At 38.7% G+C, this 14,725-nt stretch overlaps 1 protein-coding gene across 1 annotated transcript in view; it reads left to right on the forward strand.

Annotated features, from left to right (window-relative positions):
- bag1 (BAG cochaperone 1) overlaps positions 1 to 14,725 on the forward strand; it is a 47,465-nt gene that overhangs the window by 16,896 nt on the left and 15,844 nt on the right. The window contains exons 2-3 of the mRNA XM_002939497.5: positions 5,255 to 5,383; positions 9,949 to 10,031. Of these exons, the coding sequence (XP_002939543.2) occupies positions 5,255 to 5,383; positions 9,949 to 10,031 (212 nt within the window). The remainder of the gene's footprint in view (positions 1 to 5,254; positions 5,384 to 9,948; positions 10,032 to 14,725) is intronic.

Raw genomic sequence — 14,725 nt, forward strand, 5'->3', positions numbered from 1 at the left:
GGAAACAAAAACTTTCCCACAGGTATCCATAACACCACACTACTCCAATGGAGCAGAAACGGACTACACAACATCCATGACCTACAGGGAAAAGATCTTAGAATCATATCTCAAACCGAAATGACTAAAAGGTACCCATTCACAGCCCATTCGCATCCAGACAACGAAAAGCTACATACCTTTAAGTGGACAAACGACATCCCCAATACGAATACATCTGACATTCTAAAACTACATGTGGAGGCCATGAAGCTGATCCCTGTCAGCAAATACCAAGACATGTCAATACAAATACTCCACAACTCCTATCTCACTCCAGAAAGAAGACATAAAATAGGCAATCTACCCTCAGACAAATGCCTTAGATGCCGCTCTCCAAAAGCTAATTTAATACATAACATATGGTCATGTCCCAAAACACAAATTTTTTGGAAAGACATAGCCTCACATTGGACACAGATGACCGGAAAATCCTTTCAAATAAAACTAGAATGGGCACTGTTCAGCACGACTAAGGGCTATACAAATCTAACAAAATCAGAAAAACAGTTGGCGGGGAGACTGTTGGCAGCAGCCCGGAAGACAATACTACATCAGTGGTTAACAACCGACATCCCATCCATAACACTAGCAAAACAAAAATTACACCAAATCTTTTATATGGACTGGTTGGAGGCAACAACCAGAAAAGAACAAAACGCCGCAAAATTCTTTAACACATGGCTTATTTACATATCCTCCCTACCCCAAACAATCAGACACCTTATAGTTAACACATTCAGACAAACCTCATGGTATGATATGGAAACACTCAGAGAACACCCACTTGTAGTCGAAGCATCCCAATATTTCCAAAGCATACAAAATCAGGAACCTGATCAACAAAACTACGGATCCCCCAGGAGTCAACAAATAAATAGAATGTTGGCAACACATCAGTGAGAACCTACTCCCACAAGGCCCGGGAAAAACAAGGTATGAGCTGAAAGTTAGTTTTAATTTATGAAAAATGTTAAACCAGATACGATCTACTAACACCTATTGTTTACAAATGCAAGATAAAAATGTGTTGATTTTGCAGTAACTAAAACAACAAAAATGATACAGCATAATGGGGGTATTTTCATTTTGTGGCCTCTACATGCCACATACAGTAATGGCTAAAATTGTTGGCACCCCAGAAATTTTTCCAGAAAATCAAGTATTTCTCACAGAAAAGTATTGCAGTAACACATGTTTTTCTATACATATGTTTATTCCCTTTGTGTGTATTGAAACAGAACAAAAAAGGGAGGAAAAAAAGCAAATTGCACATAATGTCACACAAAACTCCAAAAATGGGCTGGACAAAATTATTGGCACCCTTAACTTAATATTTGGTTGCACACCCATTGGAAAAAATAACTGAAATCAGTCGCTTCCTATAACCATCAATAAGCTGCTTACACCAACAGCATTTCCCAACAGCAATTTTAAAATCTCTCCACAGATGTTCAATGGGATTTAAATCTGGACTCATTGCTGGCCACTTCAGAACTCTCCAGCGCTTTGTTGCCATCCATTTCTGGGTGCTTTTTGGTGTATGTTTGGGGTCATTGTCCTGCTGGAAGATCCAAGATCTCGGATGCAAACCCAACTTTCTGACACTGGGCTCAACAGTGCGACCCAAAATCCTTTGGTAATCCTCAGATTTCTTGATGCCTTTGCACACACTGAAGGCACCCAGTGCCAGAGGCAGCAAAACAACCCCAAAACATAATTGAACCTCCACCATATTTCACAGTAGGTACTGTGTTCTTTTCTTTGTAGGCCTCATTCCGTTTTCGGTAAACAGTAGAATGATGTGTTTTACCAAAAAGCTCTATCTTGGTCTCATCTGTCCATAAGACGCTTACTCAAGTACATTTTGGCAAACTGTAGTCTTGCTTTTGTATGTCTCTGTGTCAGCAGTGGAGTCCTCCTGGGTCTCCTGCCATAAAGTTTCATTTCATTTAAATGTCGACGGATAGTTCCCGCTGACACTGATGCTCCCTGAGCCTGCAGGACAGCTTAAATTTCTTTGGAACTTGTTTGGGGCTGCTTATCCACCATCCGGACTATCTTGTGTTGCAACCTTTCATCAATTTTTCTCTTCTGTCCACACCGAGGAAGATTAGCTACAGTGCCATGGGTTGCAAACTTCTTGATAATGTTGCGCACTGTGGACAAAGGCAAATCTAGATCTCTGGAGATGGACTTGTAACCTTGAGGTTGTTGATATTTTTCCACAATTTTGGTTCTCAAGTCCTCAGACAGTTCTCTTCTCCTCTTTCTGTTATCCATGCTTAGTGTGGCATACACAGTCACACATTGCAAAGTGTTTGAAACAATCTTATTTATCCACAATTTTGAAAGGGTGCCAATATTTTTGTCCAGACCATTTTTGGAGTTTTGTGTGACATTATGTCCAATTTGCTTTTTTTTTCTCCCTTTTTGTTCTGTTCCCATAAACACAAAGGGAATAAACATGTGTATAGCAAAACATGTGTTACTGCAATACTTTTCTGTGAGAAATACTTGATTTTATGGAAAAAATTCTGGGGTGCCAACAATTTGGGCCATGACTGTACTTAGGTAAATCTATGCACATCGGGTATCAAACTGTTCAGTGGACCCCTGAAATTCATATTAAGGGTATTTTATCTTGGTAACTAGTGATATGTGGGATATAAGAAGCTGTAGACTGGAGGGTTTGAAATGATTTTTCAAAAATGTAACAAATTTTTATAAAAACTGGTACATTTAGGAAAGCATTGCAACTTGGTAGGAGAAAGTAGAAAGACAGTTGTGCCTATTCTGGATTCAAACTTACTCTATGAGAAATCGCCATAAAACTATACATATTTGGTATTGGCGCGTTCAAGAGATATTGAACTTTCCAAATTTTCTTGCATAAAATAATGTAATGTGTTTATATTCTAGAAAATGATTTTTTTTTTTTTTTTAGAAGTCTAAGGGGTATATTATGCTGTGTAAAAAGTGGTGTGAAGCATTACCGATGATCAGCAATTAGATTTCAATGGTTAGAAAACAAAGCAAAGCATTTGATTGGCTGTATGAGCAACCTCAACAGTAATGTTTTACTCCACTTTTTACACAGCATGATAAATATACCCCTATATCTTGTTACAGAAGTGGAATTACATGCAAATTCTAGCATATTTTGAAAGCTTAGCTTGTGCCAACCCCCCCCCGATATATTATATTCCCAGATAAACTAAAGTGAAAGAGCACAAATTGTTCAAAAGCAGTTTGGAAGTACAAGTTCCACTTTGACCAAATCGGCTGGCAGTTAAAGGGTTAAATTTACATAGATAACTGATACAGGATGTAAAAAAAAGGGTCCTGCACAAAGAAGCTTCCTCATTTTACCCAATGCAGAATCTCTATTCTTCCAGGCTCTGCTGCAGTCTGCACTGCAATGACCAAGTGTGAAGCAGTTGGGACAGGCATCCAAATATATAAATATATATAAATGTTGAGGCCTAAAAGAAGTATTTTCTACCCTTACTACTTTGTTCCATGTTAGAAGGATGTGGGGCCATCCTGTGTAGGTTGTGGAATGGCCATTGCATACGCATAGCAAGCAGAGAGGGTTGAAAACTGCACAGCCCAAAAAAGCTCTCGCACTGAAACAGTAGAACAGATCAGCACCTAATAAATATTTTTTTATTTAACCTGAAAATTTATTTTGATATGCTATTAATACAGAATGCGCAGACAGGTAGTGATCTGTTCTACTGTTTGTGTTTCCAGTGTGAGTACTTTTCTGGGCTGTGCAGTTTCCACCCCTCTTTAGCAATGTCTAAGTAATGGGCATCCCACAACCTACCTGGGATGGCCTCATTCCCTTTCAACATTGAACAAATTAGTAAGGGTATAAAAAAAACTCCTTTTAGGCCCAAACTATTGGCTCCTTCGGTGAATTAAAAGTGTACTATATAGGGGCACTAAATACACAAAGAAAAACCCCCCGATGAAGACAAAAATACATGCATGGCTAATAGCCATGTCCCATTTTCCCGAGATCACAAACCTTCTGATCCACTTAGATCCCGGTGCAACCCAAAATCCCCACCTTTGTTCCGAATATAAATAAAATATCTATTTAATGTCATGGGTGGGGTGAGTGCCAGTCGGCAAAAAAAATTCCATATGACCTAGACCTGCCCCCTTGTCCAACAGTTTTTGGGTTAACTTAACGCAACAAATACAGAACAAACTGGAATTCCCAATCCCCATTGATCCATTATTACACAGCTACACTTATTGGGATAGTTAGCACAGTACTCCCTTGTAATGTTAGATGTACCACAGTAATTTTTGTTTTCCTTTTGATGGTTATGGATTATGTAAAATTTTATAATACTACTGGTGCATTACCCTTCCCTATATCTTCATTATAATCTGCCTATGGCACAGGCCTCATACATTTTATTTGTGGAAGGTTACGTTTTATTCAGCAGGGAAAAATAAGAATAATTTATCCCTATTTGCAATGGCCTTAAAGAGGGGTGTTAGAGTTTAGCACTGCTAATGAGATCTACCAATAAAATAGTGATGTGCAGGTCGCAAAAAACTCTACTCGCCTCCGACCTGGCTTCTGCCCTGTATTTATAGACCTACGCCTGACCCACCCCACAATGATTGCAGAGAAGGGGACATAAAGCAGCACAAAATGGCATCCAGCAAAGACGCTGTGTTTTTTTTTTTTTTTTTTTTTTTTTTTTTTTTTTTAGAACCAGGTACATAAAATGAGGACATTTGTGGGATCCCCAGCAGTTTGAGGGGAGGAATGAGTGTGGAGGGAACAAGATATTAAGAAGGATGTTTTTCTACTTTTAAACCCCTTCCTGACTATCCGAAAAGTGTTGTTAAATGAGAAAAATATTGAACTTCTGGGCAGTTCAGGGCATTCAGGATTCCCCAGTTTGATATTTAATAATCTTCCCCTGTACTGGGCAATTTTAAAGCAGAACTAAATTTTTTTGCCTGAGACATCTCATGACTCCAAGCATAGACAAAGTTTAACAGGAACCAAACTAAGTGAGAGCTGCCATACTGTTTAGTTTCTTCAAATAACTTTTGAAAGTAGCACCTTTTTGCCTTTTTTTCAGAAAATATGATTAGTTTTATCTGTTTCAAAATAACTAGTTATTTTAAGCATTTTTATATTATGGTGAACACAATTCTAATTTAACTTTTGTCTTTGGAGGCACGGAGAAGCATACTCTCCAGGTGGTAAGTCCAGAAGAAAATGGTGAACCCATCTTACAGGACATGGCTTTGATAGTGGAGCAAGTCACTGGGGTTCCACTCAACTCACAGAAACTGATATGTAAAGGTAATACATCACAGAGAACATGGGTTCTCAGACATTTCCACCAAGGACTTGTATGCCTACCACAGTCATTGTTCAGACATGGCCTATTTAGAATATAACTGCTAAAATTACAATTATGTTTACAGTTGTGCACAAATGTGTTATATAAGATTTTGCATTTTACAAGGTGTGATGTTTTGGGGGAACACAGCTGGGTTGCAGCACAAATGCAGGCCACTCCAAACTTACGGAAAACAGTCTGTTTATTGTTAACACAAAAAGGCAGCAAAATGGGCAACAAAAAATAGCTTGTGTTCACAAACAAAAGTTGGTACAGTTTAACACAAAAATGCCCCAAAACAATAAATTGGGCTGTCTTTAGCTGACACTAAGAAAGCAGATCAAACAGCGGTTTGTCCCAGGAAGGTCAGGTGCATTCCAAAACAGATTTCACATGTAACTCTACCTCCACACTCCACACCTTTCCCAACTGCCTTTTTCTTCTTTAACTCCCTTGGCTGTCCAGACCACACCCTCCTGCAAGTTAACCCTGTGTTGGGTCTCTTAAAGGGCTCAGAACCATAAAAAATGGGGATATATATAACTGCCATCCAGGACATATCCCACTTGTACATAGGTTAAATAATCTATATGGACTTCACCAGCGCTGCAAGTGTGAGGGGGCTCTCCGTTTAAGAAACATCAAGAACATGCTAGAGTGATACAGTCCTGTTATGTTCTTTTACAGTTATGATAAGATTATTATAACAGGCTAAGGACTGTAGGACCTCTAGTATTCAAATAGCATTATAACCTTCAGTTTTTTTTTTGTTTTGTTTTTTTTTTTTGTAAGATATCAAACTTTCTGTTGCCTTTTATTGTGAGGAACAGGAATCTCCTGAAAGTGCACTGAAAATTCACACTAGAGCTATTCATTTGACACCTGAAAAGAATTAGCGGTACATTTTCCAAAGGTTGCCAGCAGTGGACAACTCTTCAGTTATGCCCTATGTCTCAAAGGCAGTTAGACCAATAAATATATATTCTTCACAAATCATCACGAATATTCAAAATGGCATGATTGTTAAATCCCCCCCCCCCGCCAAAAATGGGTGTTTCATTAATTTGGATCACCACACCTTATAGGTTATTTACAACCACAAGCGCAGTTCCATTAGTGCAAATTTCCCTGCAGTCAGTTGAGTGTAAAACCCCATTCATTAAATGTGCTTGTGTCAAAGCACATTCTGTTCTGTTGTGCTATTGACTTGGAGGAACCCTGATGCAACTGCCACCTCTGGACCATGTGGTTGCTCCAGGGTTCCCTCAGTGCCCTGTGTCTAAAGAATCTGGCATACATGCTACACTCAATCTGAAAACTGGAAATGAAACCAGCTGGATTTGAAAGACTTTTGGCAAAATTGCATTTAATTATGTGGAAATGCGAGAGCCCAACTGCATTCATTTTGATGTGTCAGACAACTCCCCCTAGCAAGTTCAACAACACTGGAATTTTAATACTAAACTCTGCAGGTTTGCAGTTTACCCACTGCACTTTTGGTTGTAAATGACCCTTATTAAGTCTTAAATTAAAAAAAATCAGAATTATTTAAAAAAAAAAAAATCGTGTAGGATTGTTTAAAGAACATGTAAACCCCACACAAAAATGTAATCAGTGAACAGCCTCTTTGAAATCTTTTAATACCTGCCACACTGGTTGTCCAAAGGTTAACAGTAAGGCTGCAGCATCCCTGCCAATCACTTAGGAGCACATTTAATAATCCACGAACATCCGAAAAGCGCCCGAATGCGTTTTTTTCGTAATGATTGGTATTTTGCGTTTTTTTCGTAGCCGTCGCGCCGAGTACGAAAGTTTCGGATTCATTCAAGCTTCAGTATCGTGACTTTCCTTGGGCCAGGTTGGAGCTGCAGAGTGCCATTGAGTCCTATGGGAGGCTTCCAAAATCATGCAAAGTCGCAAAGGTTTGCCCGCCGTTTACGAGCGCTCAATACGAAAAAGTCGAGACAATATACGAGCAAGTCGTAATGGCTACGAAAAAGTCGCGACAATTTACGAGCAAGTCGTTAATGGCTATGAAAAAGTCGTGACAATGTACGAAAAAGTTGTGACGGCGACGAAAAAATCGCGAAATGCTAGTTTCCAATCCGATTTTTTTCCCATTCAGATTTGTGGATTAGTAAATCAGCCCCTTAGATTTCCTTCTCCTCTTGTAACCCACTCGCATACCTCCCAACATTTGAAAAACAAAAAGAGGGACAAAAAGATTTGGCGCGTGCAGTGCGGCAAATTTTTTTGGCCACGCCCACTTTTGTGACCACGCCCCAATTAACACACCCCAATTTTTTCTAAAAATCTCCTTTTATATAGTTGAAATGGTGGGATCAGATGCAAATGTGCTATACCCTCATACTGTACTACCTAAGGAAGTCCACAGAGCCCCCCCATACACAGTGCCCTTCATACACAGAGGCCCCCCCATACACAGAGGCCCCCCCATACACAGAGGCCCCCATACGTGCTCCGACTCCTTTCGCTGCTTCTCTCCTGTGGCTCCTTCGCCGGCGGTCCCTGGCCCTTTTATAAGGTTGCGCCCCGTGTGACGTCATTACGCACGGGCGCAACCTTATAAAAGGGCCAGGGACCGCCGGAGAAGGAGCCACATGAGAGAAGCAGTGCAAGGAGTCGGAGCGCTCATCCCGCTGTCACGGATCCTTCTATGAATGTCCCGCATTTCCGTAATCTATTACGAAAATGCGGGACATTCAGGGAACTATCCGGCACAGCGGGATGAGCTATAGAAAGCGGGACTGTCCCGCTTAAAGCGGGACAGTTGGGGGGTATGCACTCGCCCCCCCCACCCACGGGAATTTGGTTTGATTACTGGCTTGCCAGACATGCTCAGTTGTTCTAAACTCAGATTACTAAACACGCCCTCCAGTCTAGCAGGCAGTGAAGAGATGGCATTGCTGGTTCCCATAGAAACTCGGTTGTAGCTGTCTGCTTTAATTTTTTTCTCCTGAGCTCCGCTTTACCATTACAGTGCTCAAACAAATCAGAACTTTTATCAAAGACAGTTCTGCCTGTGTGACCCTGTATTCTTTATGTATTCTGATGTATTCAGTATGCTGAATAAGGGTCTGTGTGTGTGTGTGTGTGTGTGTGTGTATGCTGTTTGCAGACTTAAAGGAACAGTAACACTAAAAAATGAAAGTGTATAAAAGTAACTAAAATATAATGTGCTGCTGCCCTGCACTGGTAAAAGTTGTGTGTTTACTTCAGAAAGTCTACTATAATTTATATAAATAAGCTGCTATGTAGCCATGGAGGCAGCCATTCAAAGGAGAAAAGGCACAGGCACATAGCAGATAACAGATAAGTTCTGTAGAATACAATAGTGTTTTATCTGTTATCTGCTATGTAACCTGTGCCTTTTCTCCTTTATCCCAGCTTGAATGGCTGCCCCCCGTGACTACACAGCAGCTTATTAAATAAATTATAGTAGTGTTACTGTAGCAAACACACCAGTTTTACCAGTGCAGGGCAACCGTGCATTATATTTTTATTACTTTAAAGCTGTTTAATTTTTTGGTGTTACTGTTCCTTTAAATGTAACTGATTATGTATCAGAGGAAAAATGGTGAAAGCTGCTATTTGCTTTAGGAAAATGTGATGGTGCTGGCAAGCGGAGGGGATATATGCAGTACATATGGTGCCATTTGGGTTAGGGAGACGTGGCCAACTGATATACATTGTAGGCAAATGTAGGCTTTACATGTCCTTTAACTATTTATATGTATTGATGCAGCTTAGGTATCAAGTAATATTTGCATCAAGTAATATTTTATTACAATATAAGTAAAAGAAATTCATTAAACAAATAGGAATTATTTCCTTAAAGGGGAACTCCATCTTCCAAACCAATATTTGTTAAAGTGCTCCACACAAACACAGAAACCCCTCATATATCTATCACTGTAATCTGTTCCTTCAAAAAGTATGAATAAATACAATTTTTATATGCTGAATCCAGCTGCAAAACAGTTCTTCTTTCTGCATCATTTGAAACCTTGGCAGGAGAGGAGGGACTAAAACATTTAAGTAACACCAATTGTAACAACTTCTCCACAGCTTACAGACAGAATGCAGGAACTTCATAACCCAAAATACATTGCACTGTGATGTTACTTAGTAAAATTATCTGTGCACAGAATTGTGGGATTTGGAGGATGGAGTACAGATGACTACTGTTACATTTTTATTTTTTTTTTTTTTTTTGGAGTCTTAAAGTAGTCAGCTACATCAGCAGGATAACAGGAGGTTAGGCTTAGGTAACTTTTCCAAACTATATTATTGCATTAAGAAAATCCTAAAAAGGCTGCATATTTTTTAATTGATGTATATTATAAGTTTGAAATTATGTTTATTTTTTAAAAAGTTGTGTTTGGGTGGAGTTCCCCTTTAAACTTGAATCTTAAGGAAGATAGCCTTTCCTTAAGTCAGGGCTTTCTTGAGAATGGGTTTTTGGATAACAGATGTTTAAAACATTGTTCTGTTTATCTCACAGGGAAGTCTTTAAAGGAAATGGAACAGACCCTCTCAGTACTTGGTGTAAAAAATGGCTGCAGAGTCATGTTAATTGGAAAAAGGGTAATTTTCTGTTGTTTGTTCTACAGTACAACAAAGTGTAAGTTGCTTTCACTGCATATTTGTGCACTGCATTTTGTCGATCTGGAATGGGAAAAAAAACCCAAAACACAGCTCTTTCAATAAAAGCTGGACACCCCTTTAGCACCTCCCCTTTAAACAGCATACCTTTGTTAATTTATCTGGAAATATCTATAATCACAATATAATATGCATAACATTGAGGGCTTACTATTGCTAGATAGTTTTTTTTACCAGCTGATATTTTGTTGACCCCCATATTCTATGTCAGTATTAATTAGAATAATATTATCACAGCTTACACTGAGGCATCAGTATTTGTGAGTGCCACTGTATCAGTCTGGTACCAACATCCATTTTAACCATGTTTGGAAGCAATGAGCTCTCCGTACTGGTTGAATTTATTTTTCTGTGAAACGTGGAAGCGCTTAATGTAAAAAATTGGGCCTCCACACTTTAACAACAAAAATGCATGTTTTTGTGACTGGAATAATGTGTTATATCCTGTAGGTACACAAAATGCTGATATGTATACGAACTTTAAAATTAGCACATTTATATAAATGTCATTCTATGTAGTGATTGGATTGAGATGTTTTTTTTTTTTTTTTTTACTAAGAGGAAAGGATTGTTACTGCATGGTTAAAAAAAATACAAATAGGTTGAATTTTATATATTCCTTATCCACCATAATAATAAAAAAAATAATGCGGAAAAAACTTACCTAAACCAAAAAGCCAAATACAGTATCACGTACAGACTTAAGTGTTAAAATGAATAATGTGTTTCTCTTTTCCTGTGGAGCTTTCAGTTCATTAGAGCATGATATATTGGCACTGAACTATAATAACCAATATGAATTAATTGAATTTCAGTTGCTTAAGGGGCAGTATACACCCTTGTTTAACATGAGTACAGTGAATACGGCTTGTGCTGAATATTGTGCCTATTTTAATCTGCAGGGTTGGCCTAGCCTCTGCAGGGGCCGCCACACCCCCCTAGGGACCCTCACCTGCTCAATCCCCTCCCCCAAGCACATATACCTTCTTACTTTGGCATGTCAGGGGAGAGAGATCAGATGATGATCTGATGTTTGATTAGCACAAGTTAGGAGGTAAGGGGCGCAAGAATGCGCTCTCTTAAGCTCAAGAAGTAATATAAAAGCAATAGATATTTTTCCCTTACATCCCTACAGGCAACAAATAAGACTGATCCTGGTTGCTGGTGGGAAAATACATAGCCAATAGAAACATCCCTCTCCCCATATAAGGCTCCTCCTTCCCCTTGCTACTCAGTGTTATTTTCCTACCGTTGGTATGGGATGCATTGTGGCATTTGTTATTTTTACTACCACTAGGTTGGCGTAAAATGATGATTTTGCTCCCTGGTAAGAAGGGTATCCTCTTGTGCCACCTGCAGGGACTGGTAGGGGTTTGGACTGTTGTCCCCTTCATGGAGCAAGCTTGGTGGTTTCCAGCCAAATGGATGCTTCCTTCCTTCCTGCCAAACTATCCATCCTTCCCCTCTCTTAGATGGGAATACATAGACCCAGTGTGACCTTCTGGGAGGTGCTTCCGGGTCATGAGGCACATAAAAAGGATTTGGCATCTACACTGTTCTTTGGTGCCCTTGCTGACTTGGCAGTAATGGTCTATCTTTATGCCCCTGCTCTGTTCTGCTGCTAATGCCTGTTATGGTGTTTAGAACTATCCTGATAAGCAGTGTTGCTTATTAGATATCTAATAAGGTTTCTCTCTATTTTTTTTATTTTAGCCTGTCTGACTCTGCTCCCCCTGCTAAGGCAAAGGAGAAATTATTCTAGAGAGCCAAAGAAGGATTCAAACTATTCAAAAAGCTTTTGAATAGTTGTGCAGCTTGTGATGCTAATTTACCATCAGATCACAATAATAAACTGTGTGTACATTGTAAAGAGAAAATTTTAAGTTCCAAATGCTATGACTGAAATGCTGCCGTGGATGAAAAGTGCTATGCTTTAAACTCAGTCTGTAGAAATTTGTAAGCACTCTACCCTTTTACCCTGGGCGGCAAATGTGGCATTCCTCAATCTACCCTTTGAAGGTGAAAAATTGTTTGGGTCAGAGCTTGACACACTGGTGGGAAAGAGATCCAAAAAAATAAAATCTCTCTGCTTTTTAATAGGAGTATTAAAAAAAACCTTTTTTCGGCTTTTACAGATCTTTTAACAGAAATCAGCAGAATTGGAGAAACAATAAGAGCACAAGAGAAATCCTCTTATAGAGCTAAACAGGCCAGAGGTAGAGCTCATCCTTTCTCTTATGATTCCAGAAGATTAATAAAGATTTTCTTCCGCTTGATCCACTTTTGGGTCAATAACAACAGACCGATGGGTGATATAAACCATAAATCTAGGATATGCCATAGAATTTGTCTCCACCCTCCTTTTTTTTTTTTTTTTTCTGTGACAAAGGCACCAAAAGAAGAACGAAGATCAAAGGTTGGTACTACAATTTGCAATAGAAGAGTTCAAAGAGCAAGGAGTTCTTCTTTTGGTTGCTATAGAACAACAGCACATAGGTGCTACTCACTTGTCTTCCTTGTTCCAAAACCTGGTGGGAAATTCAGGACTACAATACATCTATGGAGGCTTAACAAATGCATTCTGAAGAAAAACTTACAAATAGAGACAGTAAGTAGGAGACTACATGGTATCCTTAGATATAAAGGATAAATATTTACTTATCCCTATAAGACCAGATCAATGCAAACACTTAAGAAGTTCTATACAATGAGAAATTTACAGAAAACATTTAGGGCCAGATTCATTAATGTTACGATTGAGTCTGAATGCTAAAAAATCGTATTTTAGAATTTTCTATTTTTTAGTTAATTTCCGCAACGTTTTCGTACTTTGCGACAATTTGTGTGACAAAATCGTATTTGTTGCAACAGGTACGAAAGTTTCGTTATTCATTTAAGCTTCGGTATCGTAATTTTGCTTTGGACAGGTTGGAGCTGCAGAGCTTCTATAGAAGGCTTCCAAAAACATGCACTGAAGGTTCAAAGTCAAAGTTTTTTGTGCTTTTTTTGATCGTTCGGATCTGGAAATTTCGTAACTTTCAGATCGTACCACGATATTTTCGTGTGACCATGATACAAAATTTTCACACTTTTTAACGTACATCAGAAATTATAGGATTTAATCTGAATTTTTTCAATCATACTTTTAAATGCCCGAAATTCGGACTTTGATAAATGTGCCCTTTAGAGTTTGCAGCTCTCCCCTTTGGCAGGCCATTTGAGAACCCGAGGTATCCCAATAATAACATATTTAGATGATTGCGTTATAAAAGCTGCCACAATAGAAGATCTCTTATTTGATTAATATCTCTAGTGCCGGCTCAAAAAAGAAAGTTTTTGGGATTCATTTTCGACAATGAAAAATGTCAAGGAGAAAAGTTGTCCTTCTGGCAAATTTTAGGCGAGGGCCTATATAACACCTTTACAATTTTTTTTTCATTTTTTCATTTCATATTGGGATTATGAAAAAGGCTCTTTAAACAAAACAGCAAGGCTTGCAACACAAGTATGAAAATCTTAACTATGGTCACCTAAATGACAAAAGAAGCAAGTGGAACAGGTTGGGGAGCACACTTGGGAACCCTCTTCAGTCAAGGTCTAGGGAATACAAACCAAAGAAACTTATCTTCAAACTCTTTAGAAGCTGTTAGGCTGTTCTAGCCTCTCAGCATATTACATCTTCATATTACATTCAATCGTCAGGGCGGAACAAAAAGTCCAGATCTGAAAATAAGAGCGTGAACAATTTTAAATTGGGCAAAAAAATAATCTGGAAGGCCTCAAGCAAATGGATCCTTCACACAGAAGTCTTTTGGCACATTTGTGCTTATTGGGGAATGGCTCAAAAGAAAATAAGAATGTAAGAAATCTCTGACACCAGTGCAAGGAGATTTGTCAGTAGATGCACTTGCTCAACTGTAGCACTTCAGTCTGGCCTGTGGCTTCCCAACATTAGGAAGTAATAAGGAAACTCCAACTACACAAATGTAAAACTGTCTTTATTGCTCCAACATGGCCCTACAAGGCTGGGATATTCTTTAGAAGGGTCCAGCTATATATCCAGATCCCAGTTCCCTAAAGGTTACATGCCTGGAAACTGAGGAAGATGTGATGAAAGCACAAGGTATTTTAAAATAGGTTATTGTGACTGTACACAGCAGAAAACTAATTACTAGACACATTTACCAAAACATATGGTTTCGATGTGAAAAATAGAATTGTGTTTCTCACTCTACACCAATTCCTGTAATTCTCTATTTTATTTCTTAAGGTCCAAATTTAGACACTGGGGGGCCTTTTGATGTGAGGCATTTGCAGACAATTACTTTATACAGAGGTTTTTCAAGGCAGTCTCTAATTTTAGCCCAAGGCTTCATGTACGTGTTCCCAAATGCGATTTGTCTCTGGTTCTTAAAGCCCAACTCCTTTTAAGCCGTTAAATATATTGCCTTTATGCCCCACTTGTCAATTAAAGCCTTTTTGACAGCTATAGCCTTAGCCTTATGCATTGGTGAACTACAGTGATTCTGATAAATGAAATAGTTTTGAGACTAAATCTATTTTTTTTTGTTTTCTGAAATTCAAAACTGATTTTCATATAAACATTGAAAATTTAT

This window comes from Xenopus tropicalis, chromosome 6 (genome assembly GCF_000004195.4).
Source record: "Xenopus tropicalis strain Nigerian chromosome 6, UCB_Xtro_10.0, whole genome shotgun sequence".
Taxonomy (NCBI): Eukaryota; Metazoa; Chordata; class Amphibia; order Anura; family Pipidae; genus Xenopus; species Xenopus tropicalis.